The 22890-nt window shown below is 45.4% G+C and overlaps 1 protein-coding gene across 1 annotated transcript in view; it reads right to left on the bottom strand.

Annotated features, from left to right (window-relative positions):
- Positions 1-14761, bottom strand: part of grin2bb (glutamate receptor, ionotropic, N-methyl D-aspartate 2B-b) — a gene marked incomplete at its 3' end in the record, with an annotated part of 70048 nt that extends 55287 nt beyond the window's left edge. The window contains 2 exon segments of the mRNA XM_079729212.1: positions 14008-14650; positions 14652-14761. Of these exon segments, the coding sequence (XP_079585338.1) occupies positions 14008-14650; positions 14652-14755 (747 nt within the window). The 5' untranslated portion in view covers positions 14756-14761.
- Between the last annotated feature and the right edge of the window lie 8129 nt (positions 14762-22890).

Raw genomic sequence — 22890 nt, 5'->3', positions numbered from 1 at the left:
GGCAAACAACTCTTAAGTATTGTGCGGTACTTTGGTTAGCGTTCGAGTGTGTGTTTGAGGTGGTCACCGGCCGGCAGCAGAAATACACAAAACATTTGAATATGAAGGAGGCCCCTCTGAGCACACATGGCAGAGAACAGAGGGAGGCATTCTGTTCATGAAGTGGCACTATTTGCCTTTTCAATGGAATTTATGCATTGATGCTCAATATAAAAGTCAACGTGGAAAAAAAAAAAATCCATTTAATCAACATTAAATATCAATATCAAACCTCTCATATTGGAACATGGACAGCTTCTCTCTTTGCCTCTCCCTCTCTCTCTCTCTCTCTCTTTGTGTCTCTGTCTCTCTCTCTATCTGTCGCTCTCCCCAGCTCTCTTTCTCTCGCTCCCTATTTCTCTCTGTTCCTGTCTCTGTACGCGTCTCTGTCTCCGTCTCTCTCGCTCTCCCCCCTTCTCCCTCCATCCCCTTGTCTCTCCCTCCCTCTGCTCCACACAATAAGAGCACTCTCCACCTCTCAGCCTCCCTGGGATTAAACAGTCCTCCTCTGCCGTCCATATTTAAAAACCTGACGCAAAACCATGCAAAAGCACTGCATTAAAGAGACCGACGAGTCTCTCTCCTCCTCATAGTCGCTTTCAACTCTTTCCATCCTTCCTCTGGTCTATATCTGTAAACGGGTAAAAAGCGCCAGACTCTGGCACTCGTGTCATCATCCGCGAGACCACGGGCCGGTCCTTGACCGGCTCTGAGCCCTGTTTGGGCTTCTTGGAGGCCGGGCAACTAACATCAACAGACAGGCAAATCTTTTCCATGCTTATAAATGAGCAGCGTTGCCTCTAGCAGAGATGGAAATTTCGCAGCTGTGACCGATTCAATGTGCACACATATAAAGACAAACGCTGGCTGCCGCGGGGCAATTCTGTTTGTTGAAACAGTCGGCGAAACGACGCGACATTGCTCGCTGCCAGGGAATCAGTCAAACGTTTCGCTGTGGTGCTGCGACTTCAGGCCTGCTGGCTGGCACCAGGAGAGGGATCCTGTTTCCGTTTGTCTTGAAGCGCACTGCTGGTGTCTTTGACCTGGCACACAAATGTTGCCAAAGCAGAACACTTCACCAGTGACCTGCTTTTCAAGGGTGATCACTGTGTTGAAGGGTACCCAGGAAGTGAGGATCACTTAATACATACATGTAGCCTGTAGCCACTTTATTTTCATGCCATCATGTTCTTTCGAGGTGCCACCAATTAATATCATTGCAGCAAGATTATCGAGTAAACGCTTATGAAGATTTGGCATCCAGTTGGACTAATTATCATTTGTTTTGAACACACGTATCAGCTGACAGCAGCTGCAACACTGCACACACACACACACACACACACACACACACACACACACACACACACACACACACACACACACTAAAACCCTAACCCACACCAGTAGCATCTGGATCGCAATCCCCTGTCTCTGCCAAGTACGCTTTGCGTCGTGAGTGATAATCAGAGTCAGGTGTGTGATGGAATTCAACCTTGCTTTGGCATGCCTCGCATTGTGCTCACGATCAAACCAACAATATCCAATACACGACACACTCAAAAACCATTGGATAAAAAAGAAAAGGTGTAATTAATCAGCGGTAATTGGACAATGATCACGATGCTGGTTATTTTGTTCCCCCACAATCATCGAAAAATTAAACCCAACAAGCCAAATGCCGGCATGCGTGTCTGTCAAACAGATCACACGCATTGATTGCTCTGGAAGAGACACAACAGCAGGTAAGGGACACGAAGGCCAACAGCAGGCGGCTTTGGTGGAGTCGCGCAATGCAAACACAGCCATTGATTGGTTTGGACTATGGCGGCTGCGTCACACGCAGAAGGCAAGATTCAGCGAGAGCTCCCCAGCTGGCCCAGTATCTCTCGCCTCTAACAACTTAAGTTGGTTTTGATATCCCATAAACCCCATGCACAGACGGACCGGGGAGCGGATGGCTGCTGGGGAGAGGAGAGAGAAGAATGTGTGCGTGTTCGTGTGTGTGTGTGTTTGTGTGTGTGTGTGTGTGTGTGTATTGGGGAGGAGGAGGAGGAGGAGGAGGAGGAGGAGGAGGAGGAGGATGGCATGAGGAGGATGGCATGAGGATGAGGCAAGCAATACTTCCAAAAGCCCTTTGGAAAACCTGTTGCAACAGGAGTGCAATGCCTCTGTGATATTCCAGATTAAAACCTCTGTCCTCTGTCTCTGAGAGAGAGAGAGAGAGAGAGAGAGAGAGAGAGAGAGAGAGAGAGAGAGAGAGAGAGAGAGAGAGAGAGAGAGAGACAGAGAGAGCGCAATGAAGTGCATTTTTCAACTGTTAAAGTGATGGGTTTGGCTTGTGTATTTTAAAGCTATTGCAATTGGTCAAGTGTTAAAGCAAGGGAAGGTACAGAAAATCACAACAGAATGTTATGAAATTAAGGTTTAAAAATGTCATATTTTGCCTCAATATTGTATTGTATAGTTATAGTTACAATCGTTGAATCCAAAATGTCAGAAGAAGAAGGACAAATAAACAAGGGTGTGTTCTTTATGTGTGATTCATGCGTGTTAAGAAAAGGGTGGTTGTCTCACAAATCGGACTTTCATCTGCAATCTGATTACTTTAGTCTCTGGAAGTGCTTATTAAGTACTTTAGTTTCACTTTCTACCGCTTCATAATTTCTCTGTAATGGTTTCAAATCAAGAGGAAGTAGACTGGCCTCTGCAGATCTACACTTATCATAGTGAATCATAGTGAATGCTTCACCAACGCGTGTGATTCATTTATTTTCTAGCCGTAACTCCGCCCCTTTCGGTTCTGGGTTTTCCAACCCAGGCTCTGTTCCAGGAGTTCTGCTCCAACGCAGTAGGACTGGAGGATCCAAGGTTAACCTGGACCTGATAACAAGACCAGTGAGTTACTGGCAGGTGTTCTTAATCAGCCATCATCTGTCTACTCTTTAAAACAAGCTGGGCCCACAAGCAGGGGGAGCAGAGCCGGCCCTCCCTATACGCGAACTAAGCGGCGGCTTAGGGCCCCCGATCGACAGGGGGCCCCAAAGAGCGCTGTATTTTTTTATATATATGATATACATATATTTATTAATTTTTATTCATAAAGCAACTTACCTAACAAGAAAGGAAACATTATAAACATACAGCTCATATTAGTATAAGAAAACAATGGTTGAATTAAGATTTTTTTACTGTGTATATCTGTCCCATAGACTGCATACAGGTCTGATAATGATAACCTAAAATGACCTGATTCTGACAGACCTGGCAACCCTACACATGTTGTTAATGTAATGCTCAGTGTTGCTGAGAGGGCAACAAGCAACGAACATGATGTTTGATTCAGCGCAGGCGCTGGTTTGACTGATCCCAAACTTGCAGCCGCGATGATGACGACACGGTACATGACGAAGCTATACAAAGCTCACTACCTTTGTCCGACATCGCCTCTCTCCCGCTCTTTTCCGGGTTCCCCCTTCCCTTTTTTGGATTATTTCAACGGTGGTGATTAAAAGAAAAATAAATTAAACGAGTCTATCCATCCGGTGCAGAAAAAAGGAAAAGGAAGAAGGATGACGACGAAAAGAGACAAACGCAAGGTCATTTTTAGTTAAATAATAATAGCAGGCCAAGGCAGCGGCTATTATGGATGTTTATTTTTTTAATGGAAGTTTTTTTGTCATTATTAAGCTATATCATCTTAACTCATCTTATTTGCAAGATGCTGACCGGGTATTTTGTCACAATAGACTAACTTATAAGACCCTTTAAACAGCAACTTTATTGAGGATGTTTTAATACTAAGGGCCCTATTTGAACGGTCTGACACGCAAGTGAGAAGCGCCAAGCGCAATTAGCTTTGTGGGCGGTTCCATGGCGATGTTGCTATTTTACCGGCGCAAAAATGACTCTTGCGCCTGGCGCAAATCTAAAAAGGGTTGGTCTGAAGTAGCCTCATTACCCGTAGGTGTGGTTTGGCGTAACATGCAATAAACCAATGAGAGTGCCAGCTCCCATTCCGTTTAAGAGCCATGAGCGCATTTGAATCTGAGAATATTTTTGAATATTTTGACAGCGCGTCTGCAGTCTCCGATGAGACAGATGCACATGACTTTCAAACTTCAAATGGCTCAGTTTATGGCCAAATAATAATTTCTCCCACAACTTCAGAAATTCGGAATCCTCAAATTAATTTCGGCAAAGAAAACTTAACACACACATGATATACGGTAACTGTGGTTCTATTTAATGATATACGCAATACATTATAAACATTGTTTCTTATCAGTATTGTATGCATTATCGTTATTGACTTGTGTTCCTAATATGCATGTGTCCCCCCCGTTAGTATAATACAGTCCATTGCCATGGACTGTATTATGCGTTACATGTTTAGTTTGCGTGTGTTTAAACAGATGAACGCACACACGCACGCCCGCATTCATTAATTATTTTACACATACACACACGCGTGCCCGCAATAATTCATTCTTCTTTCTTTAATTCAACACTCACTCGTGGTAAAACAATGTTTTCTCACAATCAAATACTCATCAATCCTAAAAGTTACGGGCATGTACACGATGTTTGTGTTTGCTGTACGGTGTTTGCAGATGCATTGATTTAAAAGTACAACTTATTACCGCTCTATCAGCTGTTCTTTCCCAAATAATTTACTAAGAATGTGTTGCTAGGTAGATGAGAGAAGTAAAGTGTATGCGCGAGGTGCACAAGCAACATTATGCATGCGCCCTTAAAATAGCATCCGAACAACGCGCCACTGACTTTAAACCAGGTATTTCCTGGTTTGTGGCGCAAGTGATTCCTGAAACTGCAAAATAGCACCAAGGAACGTTTGCGCCAGAACATTCCTCCTCCTATTGCCGAACTGCCCCTTGGGGCGCCAGATCATTCCCTAATTTACCGACGTGTGGCGCAGGAGTCAAAAGAACGCTCTGCGCCAGTTGCAAACTAGCAACGACACATGCGCCAGTGAGAAAGTCAATTGCGTCGGATGCAAGATAGGGCCCTAAAGGTTGTAAGCCGCCTAGTGGACAAAACAGTTTGTGCTGTTTTAAAATGTACAAGGCATTCAGACAGTAAAGTAAAAGTAGAAATGTGGTGTATAAGCTTTACTTTGACTGTTTCAGTGAGTATACTTAATTAGTAGTAAAATAATTGCGGCTAATCATGTTCAAGAGGTACGGATAAAAATCTTAAGGGTTATGAATGCATACAGTTGCTCGTTCTCTTTGGCAAAACTATTCTATCAACGGCAAAGCAGGGCCCCAAAATGATCCTGGTTAGAGCCCCCAGGTGTACAGGGCTGGCCCTGGGGGGCGTACATATTTAATGGCAGACATTGACTGTTGTCAGGTAGATTTCTGTTTGTGCATTAAAAACTGAGCCCTCTGTGTGCTGTCATGCAGCCGTGTCCTAGCCAATGAGTGGCTGAACACCATGGACAGAGTTCATGGACAGTGCCGAATCAAAAATTCATCTAATATGACGAAACTCACATCGTTGGACAAATATAATAGTGAATTAAAGCTGCAAGCAGCATTTTACGGGTGCCTAGCCTAAAGCCGACCAATAAGACCCTGTCAGACCATTAAGACCCTGACAGGCCATTAAAACCCTGACGCAGACCATGAAGACCCTGATAGACCATTTAGGCCACGACGCAGACAATGAAGACCCTGACGAAGACCATTAAGACCTTTTTTGTTTGCATACGTTTGACAACACTGGAATAGCCTCATCTTGGATCTGGGGATGGACAAACAAATTTCATGACCTTATGTCAAAAGGCTGAGGATTTCTGATTCTTTAAAGTTTTCAATTGATTGCTTTAGCGCCCCCTATCGTCTTATTTTGATGGAAATTAGCCAGGTTAACCATGACCTTTACTTGAACAGTTGTAACTTTGGTCCCCAACAGCCACTAAGTTAGTCCTGCTTAAATCAAACATTACTTCTATGAACTATGGTGATTTTAGTCACAGGCCACGCCCATTTCGATGCCACACCCTAATTGAAAATATGAGGACTTAATCTTGTTCAGAATTTGATTCTGAACAACTTTTTTATTGAACTTAAGATCATAGGAGATGATTTTGATGTTGATATAAGCATTTATCTTTACATGTTTTAAACCCCACCTTTTTTAGAGGTAAATGGCTCCTGGGTGCTTTAATCTTTATTGTGCAGACTTTGCTTTATGTCAGATTGAAGAAATCGGTCCAAAGATGATATGTGCTAAAGGATTTTTGTAAATGAAAGAATCTAGTATCCTTAGGGAATTGAGTGTTTTCATCAAAGTTCAAGATAGTCGTAAATTTATCCAAATAAAGCCATAGGTTCTTGAGGCAAATTTGTTCACCATGAGGATATGCATGTGTGAACAAAGTTTCATGACTCTAAGTTAAAGCGGTTATGAGAAATGTTTGTTCAAAAATTGCATTTTTGTACTGGTGCTATAGCCCTACCTTTGGGCCAATCAGTGTAATATTTGCTCTCTGTTAATCTTGAGTCAGCCTCCACAGCTGTAGTAAGTTTCATAAAAAGTCTGCGAGCGGTTTAGGCTGTGTAAGTCAAAAGTGGTGGAATAATAATAATAGAAACACTAATAATTACAATAGGTTGCCTTCACACTTTGTGGTTGGCACCCTAATAACAGAATGCATTTTTAACAATACAGTCCTCTGAGAACAAGGTGGCATGGGAGCCATTATCTCAGTAGATCATCCATGAGGGATTTTTTTCAACCAAGGTCTGCAACTCTTTCCCTACTCATACATCATCTTATGATTACACAATACCATTTGTGTTGCTCACTTTTCAACCTCTATCAATGACCACAAAACAATTCATTGTAACTGGGTGTGCACGTAAACACAGCGTCTTCTAACCACGCCTTGGTGAGATAAAAACCGACATTTAAATTTACTATTAGGGCATTTTTTTACATTTAGAAGACGTTTTTATTGAAAGCGACTTAGAATAAGCACATTTGTCAGAAAAAGTTGAAACAATATATCCCTGTCGGTATACTAAGGATGTTCATGAAACCAAGGGCAAAGCACTAACAATCACTAGGTTAACCCTTTACCTGTATACGACAAAGGCCCACTCTCAGCTACCATCCATCCTCTAGATGGGCAACATGCCGTGTTTGGGATAGAATAAGGAGCAGCCGTTAGAGACGCCCATCTGTTGGAACGGCTTGTAACTCAACTGCTTACAGCAGCAAACATTGAACACTGGCGCCATTGCGAATATAGGGATAAAGAAAGTGCTGTATGTCGACACACCTGCTTGCTTTACCCTGCTGGCTGCTGCTGACGTATAGTCTGCACAAAGTCAGCCCGGCACAGAGCTGGTGCTGGGGGCTTTCGTGTCTCCATGACATCATACATTTGTCAGAGCTCGGCTGAGTTTAGCTTTGGGACAGAATCCTTCATGTGTACAAACCATGGCTGAACTGACCGCGATTATCATAATGACACCACAAGTTTACTTCTCTCTCTCTCTCTCTCTCTCTCTCTCTCTCTCTCTCTCTCTCTCTCTCTGTGTCTCTCTCTCTCTCTCCCTCTCTCTCTGTCTCTCTCTCTCTCTCTGGCTATCTGTATATCTCTCCCTCTCTTTCTCTGTTTAACCACTGAATTCATTAGAGGTCAAATCTAGTTTCTACGACAACGCCTGGGAAAACAGGGGTGTCAATCAACCAATGCAACAAATGCATCTGGTCACCGTAGTACATATATGAGAATGTTTCTAACACTCCAACTCACACCCACACACACACACACACACACACACACACACACACACACACACACACACACACACACACACACACAGGCACACACCCACAGGCACACGCACGCACGCACGCACACACACACAGGTACACACACAAAAACACAGACACACTACTGATGGATTTCATGATTCTTTTCCTTGATTCAGTTTGCGTCGGACAGTTCGCCAAGAAGAATCGTTCAGAATCGCTTGTTCGTTCAGTCGCGTTTCCGGTAGCAGTGAATCTAATCATTGAATGCACGGTTCTCTCCTCCCGAGTCTCCTCCCTCGTTCTCATTTTCAAATGATCGTGGAAGTCGGTCATCAATCAACACAACATTACAACCTTAACCAAACGCAGCGGGATTGGGGGGGTGTAGTTGATTAGTTGGATGTTTAACATATCAGCAAGATAATAGACTTGATTTAGCAACGATGGTGGGGGTCCCGGGTAACGTGCGGGAGAACGAATCATGAAAGAACGAGACAGCTTGACGAGACATTTAAATATTTTATTAATCTGGCATGACACAGAAAATACAAAGATAGCATGTATTTACCATTTCACTGATATTGAATCGTATTATTGTACGCTCGCTCACTAAGGCTACGTTTACATGATGACGGTCTGAACAGAAGACTCAAAAGTGGCGTCGCGTCACTTTTTATTCCGCGTTTAGACAAGCATTTTTGGGAGGAAATCTGCGTGCATACAGTGACGCAAAAGTGTGTGAATTTCGATTGGGTATGCATGTCAGGCGGCTAGGTGGTGCTGTGATACACCATCACACAACACCACTATGTCTGAGCGCATGTGTAGAATCTTCCTTCTTCTCTTATCTGCGCCGCGAAAACAAAAACATAATTACAGATCCTTCTCTGTTCAGCAATACTATCTGTACATATCCTGTACATTTCGTGGAAAGGCTCCTGTAAGTTTATTAGAGCTGCCAGAGCAGCTTGACGGTCCGACGCATGGAAATAATCCAACATGTTTGTTTATTTCCCTATACTGGCGCATGTATGTGACGTAAACGCGTACACGACGTGAGCAGATCTGAGCAGAGTTTTGCGTCTTGGCAGTGTAGACAGAAATGCTACGGCGGAGTGTATTCAAATTTCCACTCTGGAGGGTGGTTTCAGATTTTTCCGTGTTTAAGCCCCGAAAACGCTGTCACCGTCTAAACGAAAGGCACTTCCGATAAAATATTTTATTTTCGTATTTTCTCGTGTAAACGGGGCCTAAGCGTCTACTCACTTCACCACTCACAGTGAACAAACAGCAAGTCAGCGACTCAGCGACTATCAGGTCTGGGAGGAGTCGAGTCTGAGAACGAACGAGACGAACGAGAGAGAAGAATCAGTTCGATTCGTTCTTGCTAAAGATGTGTTCATTCGAACAGATTCGGTTGCAAATGACCCATCACTAACACACACACAGGCGCACACGCACACAAACACACACACACACACACACACACACAGGCACAAGCAAACACACACACACACACACACAGGTACATACACAAACACACACAGGCACAGGCACTGTGTGTGTGTGTTGATGGGGATGTCTGTAAAGAGCTAAAACAAAGTATGTGTGTACTTCTGTTTGTGTGTGTGTTTGTGTGTATGTGTGGTTTTCATCCCTCTGTTCTCTGATGCCGCTCTTGGGGGGAAGAAGTTGGACAGAGACTGGCTGGGATCAACCATCCGGCAGAATCACCACCGCTACCACTTAGCGGGATCGGTCCACACGCTTTCACAGCGGGCCAATTAGTTAGAGTGTGTGATCCCCTCGCCCGAGGAGAGGGGTCTGTGTGTTGAGTGGCCCTGAGTGAGGAGGAGCAGGGGGTGGGTAAAGGAAGTCTGGGTCCCAGCCGGCGGAGCCCGTGGGACCCAGTGAGACCGGGGGCCACATCTAAGAGAAAGGGGGTGTGGGGGGCTCTGTAAGGGGAGTGTAAAAAAAGAAAAAAACGGTTGGAGATCCTCCACACACACACTCACACACACACACACACACACACACACACACACACACACACACACACACACACACACACACACACACACAGACAAATATAAATATAGACACAAAAACAAGTGAACAGAGAACTATGAAGACAGAGAGAGAGAGAGAGAGAGAGAGAGAGAGAGAGAGAGAGAATATATATATATACACACACACACACACACACACACACATAGAGTAATTCCCCACAATGCATGTGGAGGGTCTCTGTAGAGGGCAGAGGCGGACTCCAGCCTCCTGTCTGCCTGTACACACACACGGCCCACTGCTGAATGACAACAGTGTGTACCTGCATCTGTCACTAGCTCACTGAGTTATTATTATGGGAGGCTGGGTGGAGACATGAAGCCAGGAGCACTAGGAGGCTAACAAACACACACAGACACACACACACACACTCAATGCTTCATCGGTATATATATTACCAGCGACGCATTGCACTCTTCTGGAAGAGTGCAGAGTAAATTGGATGTTGTTTGCTTGTCACCATTGGCTGGTGACAGAATGATTCTGGGCTGGGCAGGCATTGGAAACCATCAGGCTATGGAAGTGAACTGGGACCACATGGATTTGATAATGATGTAGGATGGACAAGGAATGGATTGAGGACTCTGGAGGGAACTGGGCCGATACTTACTATATGGCCGATCTACAGTTAGCCTGCGCTCGCTCAGTCCCAGGGCTCAGTGTGTGGAGTGAACATACATCTACATCTCTCTCTGTCTCTCTCTCTCTCCCTCTCTCTCTCTCTCTCTCTCTCTCGCTCTCTCTCTCTCTCTCACCCTCCCGATGTCAGGTAGCAATCCACTGTGTCCAACCACATCACTTTTTTTTTTTATCGGACAAATAAGATCCAAACATCCCATGTGTCCGTCTGTCCGTCTGTACTTGTTTGAACATGTGTAGGCTGAGCTCTGTGTTCACGGTGACGACCTGTAGATAACACCCGGGTTCAAATCTGAAGTACTCCCCGTTGGAGGTGCAGACCGCAGCCCGAGGCAGGGGAGTGGGGGGGATAACGAGCTGCCTGTTTTATCCTGTCCAAGGCCAGGTCTCTCGTTGGCCCATCGTGACCTGCTCTGCAAGTATCTTCACACACACACCGCGGATGAACCGCCCAGTCACCAGCGGTGTGAATAGGCTTCTCCACTGGGAGTTTTCACCGCTGAAAAATAGCTCATTCTTATTATCTGTTTAAAAATATTAATGCAATACAACCCCAGTTTGTTTTTTATTTTTCTCCCATCTGGTCCATCACATTTCCTTCCTTCTTTGTTTCATTTTGTTAAGGCTTCACAAAATATTCCCAAACCTTTCGGTTTGTGTCCATCACCGTGATCCTCTCTCTCTCTCTCTCTCTCTCTCTCTCTCTCTCTCTCTCTCTCTCTCTCTCTCTCTCTCTCTCACTCACTCTCTCTTTCTTGCTCTCTCTCTAAATCTCTCTCTCTCTTTTTCTCTCTCTCAATCTCTCTCTCTTTTTCTCTTGCACTCTCAGCCACTCTCTCTCTTTATATATAGAGAGAAATGTATAAGCCAGCGGTTTCCATGCCAACCGTATCTGCCGCTCTCAGCCTTTACCCTTTGAGTTGTGTTTTTTTCAGTGTGTGTGTGTGTGTGTGTGTGTGTGTGTATGTGTGTGTGTGTGTGTGTGTGTATGCGTGTGTGTGTGTGTGTGTGTGTGTGGGTGTGTGCTTGTGTGTGTGTGTGTGTGTATGTGTGTGCTTGCCGCATGTATGCTAGCCCATTTGTGTGTATATATTAATGTACGCTCAAATGACAACAAAAACAACAACAAAAACATCACAGGGCCAAGGTGAATTAACGGGATGAGTCCTTGCCACTTTATGGAAGAAATGTGCCGTGTTCTTCCATGAAGTAGAGAGGACTTTTTTCTTCCCTCTCCCTATGTTCCTCCTTCCATGGCTTCACGTCATTGCTAGCCCCCCTCGCCCTCCCTCCTACGGCCGGCATCTTCCAAGACTCCCAGCCTCTGTGTCACTTCTTAAAATGTGCTAATTACATGTTCCCCCCTGCCTCACACCCACATATCTATCTGCTGGAGGGGAGCGCTTTGTTTTCCCTCTCTCTCTCTCTGTCTTTCTCTCTCTTTCTCCTTCTTACTCGCTCTCCCGATCTCTCTCTCTCTCGCTCTCTCTCTCTCTCTCTCTCTCTCTCTCTCACTTTATCTCTCTCCCTCTCTGTCTTTATCTGTCTTTCTCGCTCTCTCTCTTCTACTCCCGCTATCTCTCTCTTTGTCTCTCTCCCTCACACTCTCTCTCTCTCGCTCACTCGTCAGATCTTTTTGCACTACTTCAACACCCGTTTTAAACGCTGCTCTTGAGAGGGAAACATTTCCTCCTAATTCTATGAAAACTGTTGGAGCGCAGAAAAGGTTGAGGCCAAACGGTGGTTAGAGAGCTGCGCTCAAGAAACGCTCAATCTCCCAACATTGATCTATTCATTCTTCCTTCTCCTGTTCATTTGTTTCATTCCTCAGTTTAATCCATGGGTCTATCAAAATTTGTAGGGTTTATTATGTTTATGAACGAGATATGTTTTTTTTTTTTCATCAGTCCCTCCCAATACATGCATGTCCACTACTTTGTTCCATTGTCGGTTGGTTTTCTCCATCATGTCTCTTTGTCTGTGTTGTTCTCTTGTGATTAATGAATTCCTCTCCCTTATTAAAAGCCTTCTTTGTGTCATCCCCCCCCCGGGTTCTCGTCTGCATGTGGATCCGGTCTCTTAAGTTCGCTGCTACCCCGACTAGCACTGGTCGTGACACCTCTAATCACCGGAGCTACCAGTTTAATAATAAGACTTGACGTCAACGCCACTCTCAAATCGGTTCACTCTTTGATTAAAGCACATGAGTCCCCTTTTCACGATAAAAAAAACAAAACCCCTAAAACCCATATATCTCCTCTCCGCTACGAAGCTGTTAATGTGTGCAGCAGCGTGTCGCACAGATAGCGCGGTGCCTGCTCCTCCACTCCTCGCCGTCTCCGTAATCTACTCCATCTGAATGCTAAGCCTATTAAAACCCTATTATTCCGGCGCATTGTTCCCCTCCGTTGTGCTATTTCTAGAGTCTCCTGCCACTAACCGCCTTTATACGCTGAATCCCTTCAGCAACTCTCGGGCCGGCTTTTCACGTTTGTTCGTTTATTTGATTCATCTCCACTTGTTTAGTGTGTACACAGAGAGAGTGACCTCACTGGCCGGAGCTTCAGCATGATGTCTGTGTGTCACAGATCACACAGCGGGGAATCAATTAACAGAGAGCCCGCGTCGGAGTGACAGGCAGGCGAGTGTGTGTGTGAGTTTGCGTGGCCCGGAAGGGAGGTTTGGAAAAGCGACCGGAAGAAAGTGGAGGTTGTGTGTGGAGATCCCATGCCCTTCTACAAGATGGATAAATAAATACTAAGGGACTACGAGACGGTTTGGACGTCTTTTCTTGTGTTGGTAATGTGACACAAAAGGCCTCAATTGGGCATGATAAATGCAGACGTTTCAAATAAAAAGTAATTCACTTCATCTTATCGGGACAGTTCAGGAGAAACACAAGTGAGTGACTCACTTGGCTTAGTGGAGCAGAACTCAAAGAATCTGGGCTTTTACTTTCTAAAGGCATCCCCCTCTGGATGAAACCACGTATTCATTTGGCTCAGCTGGTTAACACCTTTTATCAGGGACATGCAGTTCACAAAAAGGACTGAATATTATGTATGATTAAAGTAAATGGAAGATACTACTACTGCTACTAGTACTATTATTACAACCACTGCTCTAATGCTGCTACTGCTGCTGCTGCTCATACTAAAACTGTACTAATACTGCTACTTATAATGCTACTGCTGCTACTTCTACCTCTACTATACTACGACTGCTACTTCTAGTGCTAGTGCTGCTGCTACTTCTACTACTACTATACCGACGCTGCTACTGCGACTTCTACTACTACTATACTACTACTGCTACTTGAACTCCTTCTAATGCTGCGGCTGATTCTGCTTATACTATAACTATACTACTACTGCAACTTCTACTGCCGCTGCTGCTACTTTTACTGTTACCGCTGCTAGCATCTCTCTTCCGTGCCCCTCAAAACATAGCGCATCGTTCTTCTCCTACCTTAGCCGCCATCACCATGGAGGCGCCGCCCCGGATGCCCAGGATGGGGATGTGCGTCTGGGCCGAGATGAAGTCCAGGATCTGGGCGATGGCCTCCTGGTCCGTGTCGTCCCCGAACACCACGCCCTGCAGCGAGCTGCGCGTCATCTGCCCGCAGATGCGGTTGATGATGCTCTTGGGGTCCGTGTCGTTCATGGTCACCACGTCCACCTTGGGGGGGTAGGGGATGTGCAGGAAGTCCTCCTTGTCCAGCCCCGCCCCCAGCGCCACCTCAGTGGAGTTGCCCACCAGCAGGACGGCGATGCTCAGCGAGCTGATGAGCTTGGGGTTGATGGGGGGCACGGGGCCGGGCCCGTGGCTGTAGTGAGGCGGGAAGGGGGCACCCCTCTGGGTCCCACCCCCGCCACCAGCCCCCCCGCCCCTCTGGGTGCCCTGCCCTCCTGGGCCCCCCCCAGCTCCACCACTGGCACCCCCAGGACCTGCCCCTCCTTGTGGGGCTCCACCGCCCCGGCGGGAGTCGCAGACGGGGAGCAGGAGCAGGGAGAGGAGGAGCAGGGAGAAGGAGAGGGAGGGCAGGGCCAGCCGGGGGAGGCTGCAGAGGGGATGGGCTTCTTCGTCTTCTTCTTCTGGAGGAGGAGGAGGAGGAGGAGGAGGGGGGGGGAGGAGGAGGAGGGCGGAGGGAGGAGGACGGGGAGACAGAGTGCCTGTCCTGGAGACGGGAGAGAGAGAGGCGTAGGCTGACAAGCATCGTGGAGGAGTGTGAACGCAGTCCCTGCAGAGAGAGAGAGGAGACGGATGAGAAGGAGGGACACACACGCACACACACACCTACAAACACGCACACATAGGCGTGCTCCCACACACACACACACACGCACACACACACACACACACACACACACACACACACGCACACACATATCCAGAAATGCAGTGTCGGTTTAAGAAACATAACACACTTTTTAAGATGTACATAGATCCAAGACCTTGAAAAGCTCCCAATAAAAACATTTTCTTACGTTCCTTCAAATTACAGACAAATAAAAGACAACCAAAAGACAACAAACATTTGTGAGTCATGTTTAGTCATGTTTAGTTTAAGTCAACACAAAAAATGTGTGTGGACACACAGGCAAGACAGGACACTTAAGTCCATTGACCCAAATAGCTGGTCTCTCACTCCCGAATCTGAGAGCATGTGCTTTCATGGAGCATCAGGTTACAACGCCAGCTCCATTAAATTGTGCTCCTTGTCTTCCTAAAAAGAAGTAGGTAGCACACATCAAAGAGTGAAGGCAGGAGATAGTGAAGCATCTGTGTGTGTGTGTGTGTGTGTGTGTGTGTGTGTGTGTGTGTGTGTGTGTGTGTGTGTGTGTGTGTGTGTGTGTGTGTGTGTGTGTGTGCGTGCGTGTGTGTGGCAAGGTGGGGAGGGGGGGCAGTTTTGCATCCTGTGTTTATGTTGCTCTCTCCTTCTGCTGTTAACACCTTTCTCTCTCTGTCTCTGTCTGTCTGTCTGTCTGTCTGTCTGTCTGTCTGTCTGTCTGTCTGTCTGTCTGTCTCTCTTTCCCTCTCTCTCTCTCTCTCTCTCTCTCTCTCTCTGAGTGTCTCTCTTCCTCTCTATTGTCTCTTATCTGTTCTCCCGCTGTTGTTGCTCTCTCCGTCTCCCGCCCCCCCCACCTCCGTTCCTGCTTTTTGAAGTCAGCTGAAGGCCTATTATTTACTAGAGAGAGAGAGAGAGAGAGAGAGGGAGAGAGAGAGAGAGAGAGATGGGGAGTCGACGGGCAGAAAAAAATACTATTAGCTTTCTTTTTTACTGGATGTACTGTGTGTGTGTGTGTGTGTGTGTGTGTGTGTGTGTGTGTGTGTACGTGTGTGTGTACCTTTTTGTATGTGCGTGCGCGTGTGCGTGTTTGTATGCATTAATAAGTGTATTTTAGCACCCCCTGAAGCAGCTATAGATCCTTCCATCAAGCACAGAAAAACTGTTTGTTGAGGCACACAGACACAAGCGGCGGTGGCTCCCCCATCTAATCCTGGAGTCTCGCTGCTTTCCAGCTCTGACCATCTCCCTCTCAATCTCTGGAGAAGCAAATCGCTCAGCAGGAACTATTCGTCTTCATTCACATTGCGACAAAAATTGCAATCATTCCCATAAAGCACAGTTGGCCAATTATGTGTCGTTTTTGAAGGCTTTTCCGTCAAATAGCGGGCCAGCAGGTGAGTTTCATGATGATCATTCTGCCTGACAGAGAGGTTTTTAGTGGTTAAGGCCTATAAACAGCATCCGTCAAAACAGACACATTAATATTCAAAAGATAGGGACAACTCAGCTCAAAGCAGGCTTAGGGAAGCAGGGGGTGTAGAAACGGCTCATAGTATTGCACTGCCTAACAAGAACAGCTCCTTGCACTTATTCAAATTAGTCGGCTGCTGTACTGATGACTAAATATATATTTTTTCAGAGATCAGAAATATAGCTGTATTCAACAAAAATGTCCACAATGCTACGGATTCCCTATGGCATGTTGAGAGGAGCTTTGCTCAACGACAACGCAAGGATTAAACCATCTTCAGGTTTGACATTTTAAGGTCAACTTGATCACCCTATATTGTGTATCCCTATATTGTGTATATATATATATATATATATATATATATATAAATATATATATATATATATATATATAAATTAATAACAATAATAATAGATAAAAACAGGAGAGAATCAGAATAATTTCAAAAATCAGAAAAATAATCAAGATGACATCTACATATATATTACTCTTTAAATGATTGTGCAGTCGGAGTACAAAGTAGAAGCGTTGAAATGGAGGCTGGAACCGCCTCAGCACCCCCTGCGTCTGCCGGCCCTCCCTCTGCCCGAGTGAGAGGTACGGTTCGACTGCCATGAGGGTATACAGGATTTTGCGTGGCGTGCTGTGTTGGAACCAGTCTGCTGCTCCAGGTGCTCCTGTGTGTGACCAGCCCTTGGCCGTGAGGTTGAGAGTCACTGTGTACGATTCTCTGCAGTTTGAACTGCCTCCTCCTCTCTGACAACCCCCACCCCTCAGGCTCTCTCCCCCCCCCAGGACGGAGCCAGCCCTGGCCGACCTCACCTGCCGCCCCAGCACGATGGCAAAGAAAACATATATATGCATGTGTATTATATATACATGGGCATGAGGGAAAATGTGAAAGGGTTGTCTACAACGGACTGCACAAAAGAGGTGCTATTATGTTTGGGATGTGTGTCAGGTTTAATTGCAGGTGCTACGCTCTAATTGTAAGGCCACACATCCCAGGAGAGGAAGCAGAGACCAGGCGAAGATAAACGGGGAGGAAGGGAGGAAAACACGAGAACAGCAGAGGGAGTAGGAGGGAAGAGGGAGGAGGAGGGAAGAGGGAGGAGGAGGGAAGAGGGAGGAGCAGAGAAGAGGGAGGAGGAGGGAAGAGGGAGGAGGAGGGAAGAGGGAGGAGCAGAGAAGAGGGAGGAGGAGGGAAGAGGGAGGAGGAGGGAAGAGGGAGGAGGAGGGAAGAGGGAGGAGCAGAGAAGAGGGAGGAGGAGGGAAGAGGGAGGAGGAGGGAAGAGGGAGGAGGAGGGAAGAGGGAAGAGGAGGGAAGACACAGCGGGTGGCAGAGGAGGAAGATAAGAGCAGCGTGGGAGGAGAAGGAGGAGGAGGAAGACGAGGAAGAGGACGGGGATGAGGAAAGACACAGGGGGGGGAAGAGGAGAAAGTGGATGAAGGGAGGAAGATAAGAGCAGCAGGGGCGGAGGAGGAGGGAGAGGAGGAAGAGGACGGAGGAGGAAAGACGCAGGGGGTAGAAGAGGAGGTAGGGAGGAAGATACGAGCAGCGCGGGAGGAGGAGGAGGAGGAAGGGAGGAAGATAAGAGCAGCAGGGGCGGAGGAGGAGGAAGAACAGAATGGAGGACAGATGAGGAAGAGGAGTTATAGTTAAGGCGGGAGAAAGAAAATCTAGATTTGTAGTAAAGAGAGAGTGACAGAGAGAGACAGTGAGAAGAGAGAGAGAGAGAGCGAGAGTGACAGAGAGAGACAGTGAGAAGAGAGAGAGAGAGAGAAACAGAGATGGTGAGCAGGGAGGCGATGGGTGGATAAAGGACAGTTGAAAGACAACATGATTAAAACAACATGATGAAAGGAAGCGGAGGATGTACAAGGCATGAAAGAAGCCTAAAAAAGGAGAGGAAAGAGAATAACCGTCATTTGGTCTCGATACTTAGGGTGCATGAAAACGGGAGCTGAATGAAAGACAGAGATCACAGAGTAATAGTACGATGAACCGGAGAGACAGACACTGTCGAGGACGGGCGATAGAAATGGGAGAAAAAAGGGAGGGAGCGTGAGGAAAGATAGGTAGAGAAAGAGAGAGAGAGAGAGAGAGAGAGAGAGAGAGAGAGAGAGAGAGAGAGAGAGCAAATCAGGTCTACATTTCTGTGTAACAGCAGTGCATGGTTTCCATAGCAACAATTGAAATATGCCCCCACACAACAACCTGACGGACATGGAAATACACACACCACACACACACACGCACACATGCACAAGCACGCACAAACACATGCATACACACACACACACACACACACACACACACGATATAGACTGCGCATAACCGCTCCCAATAATACACAATTTACTTTTATCTGAGCAAGAACACAGCAAGAAGCCTACACATCGATTCACCGTTTCTGAACAGACCAAAATAAAACACTTGCTACATGAAAAAACTCTTCTCGTTGGCTTTAAATAGTGCACTTAGTTGTGCGCTCGGCAAACCTCACACACTGTGTTCATAGAGAATATACCTTTTTGACATATAACTGACATTAAAAATCAAACTCTTTAAAAACAAAACAAAATCAGGACAAAGAAAGTCTAATTTACTCAGACTTGCTTGATTAACAGACCTACATTAGCATAATATTGTTATTGTTACTGTGCATGCTGTGCAAACTTAACTAGACATCTTTATTTGCAATCAAATAACTTTCAATTAATAACAGTTAAGGTCTAGGATGTAAGTTTGGCAGATTTCAAACATTTTCAGTCTTCAGTCAGTTCCAATTTGCTTTAACTATGACTACACAATGATGCATAATGATACATAAAGCCCATGGACCTATTAAAGAAAGGACAGCGGATTAAAAAATGGCACCCATTCATTCCTATGAAAACTGCTCAATGGCGCAGGGCAACATCAAGGAGAGATTTGCTTCCGTATCATGGGAGCCAGCCACGCCCTGGTGCATGACGTGCCGGATGCAGAAATATTCTCGCTGTGTAGCATTGTTAGCATTGTAGCATCATAAGCGAGAGGTCTGTCTGCACATCCCTCAGCGACTTTAAGTGATAAAAAGTCAACAAAGTGCCTAAAAACCATCAACATCATTAATGTTAAGTAAAAGGAAAAGCCTCGGACACGAGAAGTTAACGGAGGGCACTGAGCCCCCTCGGATGCCGGGCCGAAACAACATGTTTGACTACAACTCCTTTTAGCTGCCCACACCTCCTTCTCCTGCAAAGAATGAATAAATAAAACGGCTAATAAAATGTTTGAGGGGGCGTTTTGAAAAGAGAAAACTTACATTTTATTAGTACATGGTATAAAGATAATTATGAGCCTTTGATTGACACCAGACATTTTTGGCAGAGACACATTCCTGTTCCCCACTTGTATTGGAGTGAACGCAGATGTCTACTTCTGGGCCCCTTGAATCGAGGGACCTGACCACAGCCCACTTAAACAGCTGCATGACCAGGCTTGGCCGCTGAGCACTGGTGGATTGCAGAAGCATGCACTGCTCCTGGGGGCTTGATAAAGCCTCCCAATCTACCTCAAATAGATTATGTGCCTTTCACCAAGTTTCAAGAACTATTTATAATCTTCAATGAACTGTAGATGGGTAGCACATGTTTAGAGCTATCATGTGAAAAGAGCTGGAATAGCCAATGAGAGACAAACAAAAGTGCATGCGCCAACTATGAAGCTGTAAATGGAATCATTGAACCTGTTGGCTCCACTTCGTAATGATAGGGCAGTCGGAACACAGAACTCATTCAGACTAGCTGTTACCCTTGTTTCCATTTTCAGTGCATATTGTATGTTGTAATGGCACTTTTATGTATTATTTGGTTCTTCATTATGATCCCCCTGCAGCCTTCGTATATTTTGAAGAGCATAAAGTGTAACGTACCGCTAATATACACAGCCCATGCTGACAAGCTGTTTTGGGGATTTGAGAGTTTAAAAAGCAAGACAGCAAAATACCCGTTCTACTTTGCTGTAGGCTAACGGTAATGCCAAAAAATACAGAAATCTAAACTTGGAGGTAATTCTACGTAAAAAGGAAGCGGATAAGTCACATAATATACAAGGAATAAAGTTGAGGTGGTTATAGAAATGTCACATGTTTGACAGACAATGAGTATTTATGCAGTGAACATTTTAAAACAACTTTCATTGCTAAACTGCTTTTTTCAGAGTTTACTCATGCAGTTTTGCCGACTAATTCAAGGAATAGGTTAAGGTATTTGTTATATATTAACTTCACTCATAACCCTAATAATGATGTTGAAACCAGGAGCTGGAGACAACATAGCTATTCTGTTGAACATACATTAAACTTAAAACACTGCGCACACATAGCACCCGGTTAACGCATACAACATAAAGTAGTGCCTTCATTATGTGGGTATACCACATACACAACAGTATTGCTGCTATTATATGTGGAGCAGGTGTGACCAATAGATTGATGATGATGTTTATTTATGCAGTGTTGTTCTTGCTCAACGTTAGTTAAGGCATTTATAGACATTAACTAAAAGTCAACAAATGGTCTAATGATCATTGGTGTTATTGCTGGAGGCATTCACAACATACTGCATATCTGCATCAAATCTTTCTATGAATGGTTTGGACCGTAACTACTTGCTTCGTCTTCCATTGACCCTTTGTGACGTCAACCCGTTCTCGCAAAGCTAGCTTTAACAAAAGCTCAACATTTTTGAAATTGGTCAGCCTAACAATGTCAATATTTCACATAGAAACACAATTTAAGCTTAACAAGTTCTGGTGGTTTTGGTTTGACTGACGTTGAAATAGTTAAGCGATTGGAAGGCTAGCATATGAAGGCTATGGTTTGAGGCTAGGATCTTACTCCATGGCAGCCACCTGACAGCCTTGGGAAAGACACGGTTCCTGGGTTGCTTGGTGTGTGATCTGATGCTCTGATAGCGTGAGAGTTAGCTTTTTAGCTTGTTGGTTGCAGGTGAGAGAGAAGGTGAGAGCTGCTCTGCGCGCGGGATTCCATCAGGAGCAGACAGGATCGACCTTTCAGAATAAAAAAACATTCAGTCTTCCTTGAAGCTTAACAAACTCTCAAAGCTTGCGCCCAGCACCTTTGCACTGAGGTCTACCTGTTCACATGACAACCGAGAACCGCTAGAGCCGAACAAATCGATCGTTCTTCGAACGTGTTCTCGTGCTCCTGTGAGTTCACGGCCATGGCAGAGGTATCATCGTCATGGCCGTGATTACCAGCAAAAAAAAGAACTGCTGCACATGATACACTCCCACACGTGCGCCTCCCTCAGGTGGCGATCCAGTCATGACCGGCACGCTCCCCATGCAGCGCGTCAATAGAGCTGCATGCAACAGCATGGCTCTCGCTGTGCCTCAAGGGCGCAACATTTGGATCGCTGTCGGTGAAGGTCAGCCCGTTTGGGTTAACCCACTCAACACAATCACAGCGGCAGGACCCCCGGCCTGTTTGTTGGGGGCTACCGGGTTCCAAAAATAAACACACGCTCATTGTACAATCTCAAACCAAGACGGCTTTCACAAACAGACAGAAAATGTTATTCTGTTGCTGTTTTGAACAAAGATTTTGCCATGACTTTCATGTTTCCTTGTTTCATATGCGTGGTGGCCGGTAAGCATATTGTGCCAAATAATGAACCCCTTGAGGACAGGCCTTCGTAAGAAGCGCTTAAGTCCTTTTTTGTTAACAACTGCTTAAACGATTGTCTTTATTTGACAAATATTACTTAACTCAAACAAATGTAAGCCAATTAATTCATTATTCGAATAATACTGAAGGCACTATGTTGACGCTGACGCAAATAAGCGGCTTCACTCAGGTGTGACAATATTGTCATGGCTTTGATGGCAACAATAGGAAAAAATGAACTGAAAAATAAATCACCAAAGACACATGGGTGCGCTGCAGCAAGCCAACTCATTCCTAGTAAAAACAAAGTGTTGCGACTATCAAATGCGCTCACTGCTGTGAATACCTGCCACTAAAAAGGTACAAAGGTACTGTTCTTTGTGAGAGAGGCTTTATTAAAAATATCACAGTCTTTTCTGTGAAAAGTCAAATGTATGTTTTAATTCCAAAGGCTTGGGGCGTTCATCCATGTGTGGCCGTGACTGTGTGTGCACGTGTAAATTTAATTCCATATGACAAACGGACAACAAAGTCTGGACCTAAACCTATTTTAAGGCAAAAAAATTGCCCTGTTTGCCAAAGATGACAAACCAAGGTATATCAACCAAGAGTATTATCTTTCTATTTCTATTTAAGAATACATTTGAAAGACATACGCTGGACACATTTACTCGCACACCTATATCCTTTGTTGTGTCCCCTTCATGTGGAAGGTTTTGCCCCAATCGTTCAATGTCTGCCGTCATAATAACTCCATTGTTGTTGGCATCACTGGGGCGATCCCACTTCCAGCGGTTCTGCTGGGCATCATACTGGGCCGGGTCAGCCACAGAAAGTTAATTATTCAGTTCAATCCCACGACAACGAGGGCCGAGAGTGCCTCAGTGAAAACTATTTGTTTCAATGGGCTC

This window comes from Pollachius pollachius (assembly GCF_949987615.1).
Source record: "Pollachius pollachius genome assembly, chromosome: 2".
NCBI classification, from domain to species: Eukaryota; Metazoa; Chordata; class Actinopteri; order Gadiformes; family Gadidae; genus Pollachius; species Pollachius pollachius.
The sequence above is the reverse complement of the archived record's forward strand: the minus strand, read 5'-3'. Positions and strand labels throughout refer to the sequence as shown.